The sequence below is a fragment of the Ceratotherium simum genome, chromosome 3 (genome assembly GCF_057802395.1).
Source record: "Ceratotherium simum simum isolate JZ-2026a chromosome 3, ASM5780239v1, whole genome shotgun sequence".
Classification (NCBI taxonomy): domain Eukaryota; kingdom Metazoa; phylum Chordata; class Mammalia; order Perissodactyla; family Rhinocerotidae; genus Ceratotherium; species Ceratotherium simum.
The window spans coordinates 29,175,222-29,184,631 of record NC_141902.1 but is presented as its reverse complement, the minus strand read 5'-3'; the positions used below and the strand labels follow the sequence as shown (position 1 = coordinate 29,184,631).

Below are 9,410 nucleotides of genomic sequence, written 5' to 3'. Positions count from 1 at the left end.
CCCCACCATCTCCTTTACCTGGTGTCCTGGCATCTCAAACATGTCAGGGATTCTGGGAGATAAATCTGTGCATTTCTCCTCAGTATCCCTCTCAATTGGTAGGTAGTCTTCTCTACTCTGCCAAATCAGTTGCCACACCTTGGTCTTCTCTTTTCCAAACATCTGTTGGAATCATTTGTGTGCATCTAACTTCTGTCCTGTTTTCTTTGTTCTTGTGAGTTTAAACGTTTTTCCCCTTTGCTATTGTTATTATTATTACTATTATTATTATTATATTTAGATCTTAGGAAGGAAAAGGAAAATGAATGTAGCCTGCCATTTTAGATATAATTTCAGTGTATTTATTACTTATAAAAATTAGGTATTTACAAAATGTATAGAATGATCCTTTTTGCAGAGGAAAGGTAATATGAAAAAAGACTATAAGTAAATGCAGCAAAATTTTCATGGTGATCGTCTATGGAAGGGCTAACGTGTGGAGAAACCATTTTAAAGAATTTTCAAATGTCCCACCCACCAGCTACTGTTAACATTATATTGCCCACCCCCAGCTGCAAAGGAGACACTGATAAATGCAATATTTTAGCTGAGTCATCATAAATAATGTCAAGTCTCTGTCACTAAGGAAAAAAAGAAACAATGGATATCGGGGTTACAAATGGCAGACTCTGTCACAGTATCTATTGTGCAGCCATCTCTGTGCTATATATGGACAGTAGAAAAGAAGATACATTATTTATATCCTCAATAAGTTCTGGAAATGAAAAAACATCCACTAAAAAACAAAAGACAGAAAAAATAAGTGTCTGATACTTTTTTATAAACTGCATACAGGAGTGTTGAAGGCACATAGAAAATAAATGTTGGATGAAAATAATCAGGGCAAAATTCTTAAAAAATATGAATTATGAAACAAAATCTGAAAAGTTCTTCAGAATAAAAATGCCTTTTCTGAATTATTGAGAATATCCAGCTATTCTCTAATTTTATTAAGAATACCACACAAAAGAAATGTGCATGTTCCATTTTGTCCTTGTTAAAAATTGAAAACAATTTTAACTAAAAATTCATAATAGAAATATATCTCCTTGACTTAGTCACTTCAATAGTTCAACTGTCAATTCATTTAGTTGCTTTAATTAATCTATTCTGTGTATTGCAAAAAAAAAAGTCAGATTGCTTTTAGTAAAAATGTTATCGTACTATTGGGGTGATAGAGAATATTCAAATTCTCCAAGAGCGTCTTTAAAAAAATTGCTCCCCAGCAAGATATGTAAAATGCTGTTTCTCTACTTTGTTTTTTCTTTTTTTTACTGTACAGAAACCATCCTTTGGGCAGTTTGTCAGTTTATACCAACTTCTTCATTGTATGCAGTATCTATTTCTATTTAGCATTTTCCACATTTGCTGCATTGCATTACAGTTATCTCTTTATGAATCTATTTCCCCTACTAGATTATGTGATAATTTGTGGGAAAAGACTAGGAAAGAAAGAAAATAAGAAGGAAGGTGAGGGGCCGGCCCCGTGGCTTAGCGGTTAAGTGCGCGCGCTCCGCTCCTGGCGGCCGGGTTCAGATCCCAGGCGCGAACCCACGCACCACTTCTCCGGCCATGCTGAGGCCGTGTCCCACATACAGCAACTAGAAGGAAGTGCAGCTATGACATACAACTATCTACTGGGGCTTTGGGGGGGGGAATAAATAAATAAAATCTTAAAAAAAAAAAAAAAGAAGGAAGGTGGGGCTGGCCTGGTGGCTTAGCGGTTAAGTGCGTGCGCTCCGCTACTGGGGCCCTGATTCGGATCCGGGCGCGCACTGCAGCACCGCTTCTCTGGCCATGCTGAGGCCGCGTCCCACGTACAGCAACTAGAAGGATGTGCAACTATGACATACAGCTATCTACTGGGTCTTTGAGGAACAAAAAAAGGAGGAGGATTGGCAGTAGATGTTAGCTCAGAGCCGGTCTTCCTCAGCAAAAAGAGGAGGATTAGCACGGATGTTAGCTCAGGGCTGATCTCCCTCACACACACACACACACACACACACACAAAAGAACAAAGGTGGGAGGGAGAGAGGAAAAAGAGAGGGAGAGAAATAAGAAGGCAGCTCCTGGGAAGATAAATTTTTTTTGTGAGAAATGATCTGATTCCTCAGAGATGTCTTTCTCTTGTAACTCCATTCTAAATCACTAAATTATAGCTTAAGAGTGTTAGATTTGAATTGATCTAAAGCAGTTAAATGAGATACTGAGTAGAAGTATCTAGAAATAAGAGGAGAAAATTCTTGCCAGTATGGATGGTTTAAGTTTAGCCCACCTAAAGGCAGAGAAATGAAATAGCCTCAAATTATTCTCTGTTAAAAGAAAAGTACAAGATCATTGAATTTTAGAGATTATTCTTTAAAATTATTAATAAGATAGATACCATTAAAGGTTTCAGCCAATTCTCTGATTTTGCTTTTCTGACAAACTATCCCTTTTGCTTTTCCTTAGAAGAGAACTTGCGACTCCGTAGTCGTTTCATGGCATTCTTTACATCCTCATTTCTCAGAGTATAGATGAGTGGGTTTAGCATTGGGGTGATGGTAGTATAGAACACAGACACAGCCTTATCCAGTGGGAAAGCTGTGGATGGACGGAGATAAATAAAGATGCAAGGGAGAAAGAAGAAAGTTACTACAGTCAGATGAGATCCACAGGTAGAGAGAGCCTTGTGTCGACTCTCTGCAGACCGCTTCCGAAGAATAAATAGAATGACTGTGTAGGAGGCCAGAAGAATGAGGAAACACCCCAGAGAGATGAGACCACTATTGGCAATCACCAACATATTTACCAGGGTTGTATCAGCACAGGCAAGTTTTAGGACTGGGTGGACATCACAGAAGTAGTGGTCAATGACTTGAGCATCGCAGAAAGGCAGTTGAAATGTCAAGAGGGTCTGAACAAAAGAATGACCCAGGGATCCTAACCAGGACAGTGATGCCAGCACAATACAAGCATTGGCACTCATGATGGTGGTATAACGGAGAGGTTGGCAGATGGCTGCATAACGGTCAAAAGCCATGACAGTCAAAACAAAAATCTCAGCACAACCAAAAAAGTGGAAGGTAAACATCTGAGTTACACAGCCCCAGTAGGAAATAGTCTTTTTCTCAGAAACAAAGTCTTCAATCATCTTGGGTGCCATGGCTGAGGAATAGGCAACGTCCACAAAGGACAGGTTACTGAGGAAGAAATACATGGGTGTGTGGAGCCGGGGATCAGAAAAGACCGTAAGCAAAATGAGCAGATTTCCCACGATGATCACGATGTAGAAGAGGAGGAAGAGGGCAAAGAGAATCAGTTGCATTCTGGGATCTTGGGAAAGTCCTAGGAAGATAAACTCAGTAACATTGTTGACTCCTTCCATGGGGACCTAGGCTGGATTGGTTGAGTGGCTCTGGTTCTCTGTAAAAATAAATAAATGTTATTAACCATTGTAAGCATGGTAAAGCCTTACAGGAACAGCCTTATGAAAATATTTAAATGATGCTAAATATAGTAGAGGAAATTTTCATATTTCTTGAACATAGTTAATGAATATGTTTCTCATTATTAATTTTGTTACTACATTATTGACTCACATTTGATTTTCTGTTACACTTAGACCTATAGTTCCTTTCTCCCACACAGGAATCTAGAGGATATGAGGGGTTTTTTATCTATTGGATTTAATATTTTTCCTTAATCATATCTCTCTTTGTCTATCCATCTTTCTCTCTCTCTTTGTTATCTGAAATACTTTTTGGGATGAAAAAACTTAAATTAATTATTAAATAGATAAATTAATTTTGGAGATTGAAGATAAAAGCAAGAAGTCAGAATCAGAGATCTGATGTCAAAATGCTCAGATGAATCTTTTTAATATAACGTACACAGATCAACTTTAGAAGAATAATGTTCTGCTTAATCAAGTGAAGAAGACTCAGTTTCCAGTTTATAAACTAGATTGGAAGTTTCAAAACAATTAAAAATTGAGTCATTTTTAACGACTGAGAACAACATATATATACAGTGGCCTCCCGTTTACCAACAACCCGTGCTTAAAAATCACACTGGGAGAGTTTGAGTCCTAAGCCTTGGCCTACATCTGAAAATTCCACCTTGCTTGCTAGTAAAGAATACCTGAAGAGCCGTCAAACTGTACAGAGAAATACTTTTTCCTATGTTGCTCTAAAGAGCTGAAGAGTTTAAAAATTATTGAGGTTCCTATTATCCTCAATCCCTTTGCTTTGAAAAAGCCCTCTATCCTTTTAATCATAGGTAAGAATTAGGAATAGAATGTCCCAAACAGATAATGCTATAAACAGTAGTTAAAAAACAAATGTCTCATACTGTTTTACAAACTATGTACAGGAATGTTTAAGGCATACAAAGAAAAATATTGGATAAAAATAATCAGGGAAGAATTCTTGAAAGAGATGAATCATGAGACAAGATCTAAAGAAGTTCCTTGAAATAAAAAGGGCTTTTCTGAAGCAGTGCAAATTATTAGCTATCCTCCATCTTTACTAGAAACACCTCTTTTCTGCATGGACATAGTGTAAAGAGCACTGCCCAGAGGCTGAGTGATTTCAGTTTGAGCACCTCACCAACTGGATAACTCTAGGGAAATCCATCTATTTTCTTTAAATCTCAGTTTTCTCATCTATAAAAAATGGATGATTAAGTTTGTTACCTCACAAAGCTGTTAGAAAAATAAAATGAGATCATCTATGTAACTTTTTTTGTATTTATGAAGTGTTTTACTTCATAATTTAAATCTATGAAGTGAGATATTTCTAGTAAATAGAATTTGCAATCTATTCAGCTACTATATAAAAATTATAAAGATGAAAAATAGAAAATATTAAAATTCATAAAATATTTTATTCCTGAAATAATAAACTATAGTATCTGCCCATTTCCATTAAAGAGATACTGTTAATAGTAGTTAACATTTACTTAACACTTTACTATGTGTAGGATTTTATGCTAAACTATTAGCATATGTTACCTTATTCTATCCTCACAAAAACATTATAATCTTTATCTTGATTTTAAAGACCACCAAAGTTTGAAGTTAGGTAATTCATCCAATATAACACAGTTGGTGAAGGGGCTGGTATTTGAATTGTAGCCTCCTGACCCCATGGAATACACATCCCCTTAAATAAATGATAGAAAGACAGATAGAACAATAGATAGAAAAAAGATGATGATGAAGATAGATAGATAGATGATAGAGAGATAGAAAAATTTTAATGATAAAGAAGTGCATTTAAAGCATCATTTTCTCTCTTATGAAGCAAAGTCCTTTGATTACAGAATATGGTCCATGTCTTTAAAATCTTTGAATATTCTATGACACTATATCAACAAAGCCAAACTGTGTTCAGTCATAACCAATTGGCAAAATCATAAGGGTTGAAAAAATATTTAGGTAATAATAGAAAATGCTTACATTGTACTTACTATGTGCCAGGTATTGTTCTAAGTGTTAATAACTCATTTAATTCTCATAACAATATTATGAGGTAGGTTATCATCATTATCTCCACTTCAGAGATGAGGAAACTGAAGCTCAGAGAGTAAATAACTTACTAAAGGTTATAGAGCTTGTAATTATCAGAGCTGATATTTGAACCTAGACAATGGGACTTCAGAGTTTATTTTCTTAATGCATGTACATGCCACTGGGGCTGATGGCATCAAAGTCATCATCTCTTCTTTCTCACTGGAAAGTCTTAAACCTTCTGAAATGGTCAAAAGACTCCTTTTCTGCTAATCATAAAGAGGTTTTTTTTTAAACTATATCCAGTATTTGTATTTCTTTTAACTGTATCCAGTATTAACTATACCCAATAAAGAGTACAGTTACTACTGGAAAGATCAGCACAAATCCACAGTTTATGCCCAACTTTGCTCAAAGTAAACTTACAATGAGAATGCAATAACAAGTGATGTGATTTTGAGCTTTAATCTAGACATCATTTCATCTGGAGTGTGTTGACAATCAAATAGAGGAGTCCTCACGGAAACTAACAATCACGATTCACTGAGATAAGGGTAAGGAAGTCCAGGAGAGTCAGGGACATCTTTCCAGAGAAATTCATCATTGAGTAGGATTTTGAAATGTGAGTTAGAGCTAATCAGATGATGCAGAGGATTGCAAGGTGTGGGCACAGAAGAGTGGAGGACAGGTCAGGAAGGACATCTAGATTAGTGAAGAGGATTTATCAAGATAAAAGGGTATAAATCATCATATGGGGAAGGCCAATAGGTTGATATGATTCGGCACAGAATCCTTGAAGGGAAGTGTCAGGAAATGAGGCTGAAAAGGAAGAATTGCTCAGATGGTAAAAAGTCTTGTGAGTTAAGTTGAGGAGTTGGGATTTATCTTGAATGATTTGGGGGATCATAAAGAAAGATTACTCTAGTGGTAGGAGGGCAGTGGGAATGGGAGGTGGTGGAGAGCAGTTGTTAAAAAGAAGAAGTCTGGTAACAAACTATAGAAATGATCCCTGAAAGTATAGTCTTACAAGGGACGAATGGATAAAGAAGATGTGGTATATATATACACAATGGAATACTACTCAGCCATAAGAAACGATGAAATCCAGCCATTTGTGACAACATGGATGGACATTAAGGGTATTATGCAAAGTGAAATAAGTCAGAGGGAGAAGGTAAAATACCGTATGATCTTCTTCATTAAGTAGTAGATAATAACAACAAGAAACAAACACATAGAGACAGAGATTGGATTGGTGGTTACCAGAGGGGAAGGGGGGAGGGAGGAGGGTAAAAGGGATAATTCGGCACATGTGTGTGGTGATGGGTTGTAATTAGTATTTGGGTGGTGAACATGATGTAATCTATGCATAAATAGAAGTATAATGATGTACACCTGAAATTTATACAATGTTAGAAACCAATGTTACTGCAATAAACAAAAAATTAAAAAAAAAAAGAAGAAGAAGAAGTCTGAAACCCAGCTTGCCTAGATTCAAATTCCAGCTTTACTACTTACTAACACTATGACTATGGGAAAGTTATTTAACTTCCCTTTGCCTCAATTTTCTCAAGTGTAAAATGTGCATAAGAATAGTACATACCATGGGGCCAGCCCCGTGGCATAGTGGTTAAGTGCACGCGCTCTGCTCCTGGAGGACCGGGTTCGGATCCCTGGCATGCACCAATGCACCACTTGTCAGGCCATGCTGTGGCAGCATCCCATATAAAGTGGAAGAAGATGGGCACTGATGTTAGCCTTGGGCCAGTCTTCCTCAGGAAACAAAAAAAAAAAAGAGGAGGAGTGGTATGGATGTTACCTCAGGGCTGATCTTCCTCAGAAAAAACAAACAATGGTACATACTACATAAGTGTTATAAGGATTAAATGTGTGTTACATATAATGGCACACTGAAAGTGAATATATAATTATTATTACCCATCTTAGTGACTCGAGTACATGCTGACTGAAAGGAAGGAGAGACGCCTGGATAGGAGTCGTCTTAGGATGCTGAACTCCTTACCACGTTCATCTCCTAATTCTCATTTATTTGTATTTCCGTGCTTTTCAAAATCTTAGAAAACGCCTCTGGTACTTACACTCACCCTCTCAAATATATTCCTTTGGCTGAAGTAGTAGCAGAATCCATATCCTTGCATGGTTTTCTGTAAGAGCTCAAGTAAGGATAATCAAAGATGTTTGAGCAGCTGCTCTATTCCTCCTAAATGGTAACCATCTCAACTTTATCTGGGATACCCCTCAGGATAGCATAAAACGAATCCAAGTCTAAGACCCAAGATCTGTCTACCATCTTCACTGAGAGAAAGAGCACAGGATTTAAAGATAGAACAACCAGGCTTGAGCTGCAGCTCTGCCTCTTACAGGCTGTACAAACCTCACACAATTTTCCTCACTTCTGTTAACCTCGGAGTCCTCCTTTGTGAGAAAACAATGCTATCCATGGCAAGAATCAAATTAATTAATGGACATAAAAATAATAAGTTACCTGCAAATCTAAGTCATAATCACTTTAGTGGTGGAATTTCAGAAGCATCAGTATCAGACACCTGAACTCTGGTTATTTCCACTGGTCCACTCAGATTCTTAGGTCAAATTTTATCTCTCTGGGATGATACCAAAGAATGCATGCTAGTTATAATGGGATCTATGCTATTAAAGAATCAAGATTGCTCCTTTATGTAACTCCATGAGACCACCTAAATTATTTCAAATAGAACAAATAGCAAGACAGCTCCTTAAAATCCTCTGGGAAAGAGATTTAGTCATAGTTTCTCCTGTGAGCAATTTGCAAAGGGCAGATATCAAACATTCTGGATCTCTTTCCTAACAGCAAGCTCCATCCCATGGCAAGCTCTGTACAACAGTGTCTGAGCAAGTAAAGTCTTAAAAAAATCTGCAAGTGAGTTAAGGTAACACAATGTAAATATATATATATATATATATATATATATATATATATATATATTTCACACAGCACCAATATTTATTTATCCTTTCACTTAATAAATATTTATTGAGCACATTCTCTGTGTCTGGTACTGTGCTGTGAATATAAAAACTAAAACCATTCACTTTAGAGTAATATCTTTAAATGACCTCCTCAAATCCTCTTAGACTGGACCACAACTTATGTAAAATCTATACTTATATAGGTAAAAAGGATCTTAGAGATCACTTGACTTTATTCCATTAATTTAACCATTGGTGAAACAAATGAAGTGCAGAGAGGAAATTGAATTACCTAGGTTTCACTGTTATTGATAAAGCTAGGACTACATTTCAAATGAAATAATATTAATACACCCTTTAAACCGTAATATACTTTTCCTAAATTACTTAATAGAAGTACTAGAATAGACGTTGTAAAATGAGTGAAGAATCTAAAGATTCCTCTTTATCTTTGAATACGTTTTGAATCCATGAAAATTGCCCTTGCCTCTTTCACCTTACTAACTTGTCATTCCAGAAGGGAAACTTACTCTGGCTGTCTTCTTGAGTGTGGTCCCCCATGACATGGATTTGGAAAACCTGAGAGCTTCTTGGATCAATACACCTTTCTGAGATAGAAATGTGATCTATATCCAGATATTCACACTAAAAGACTGAGTGATGTAAAGTGATGCTTCTCTTATGTGCTATATTTCACCAAAAAGGATTACACCTGCAGCCTAAGAAGAGGCCTTGAGTTCCTGAGTTTAATTTGTTCTTTCTCTCTCTCTCTTTGTCTTTTTCTAAGATAGGATTTTATGAGTTTATAGCCATGCCATGGCTTCTTATCTTGGTCTGCAAGAGCTACTTTCTATGTTCCTGGTTGCCGAGAGAGAAATTGTCAGCAATCTTTATGCCTCAGCACAACCCT

The 9,410-nt window shown here is 36.6% G+C and overlaps 1 protein-coding gene and 1 pseudogene across 1 annotated transcript; both read right to left on the bottom strand.

Annotated features, from left to right (window-relative positions):
* Positions 1–810: 810 nt before the first annotated feature.
* On the bottom strand, positions 811–8,430 carry LOC101388464 (olfactory receptor 4S2-like). Its single transcript, XM_087429105.1, has 2 exons — positions 7,134–8,430; positions 811–3,444 (listed from the first exon to the last, which is right to left on the bottom strand). The coding sequence occupies exon 2, from the start codon at positions 3,404–3,406 to the stop codon at positions 2,468–2,470; it is 939 nt and encodes a 312-aa protein (XP_087285231.1). The 5' UTR covers positions 3,407–3,444; positions 7,134–8,430; the 3' UTR covers positions 811–2,467.
* On the bottom strand, positions 6,449–6,555 carry LOC147917505 (small nucleolar RNA U3; annotated as a pseudogene).
* Positions 8,431–9,410: the final 980 nt, after the last annotated feature.

What these genes read in the sequence shown, in the direction of transcription:
- LOC101388464 (XM_087429105.1), bottom strand. Translation starts at nt 3,406, where the DNA reads ATGGAAGGAGTCAACAATGTTACTGAGTTTATCTTCCTAGGACTTTCC.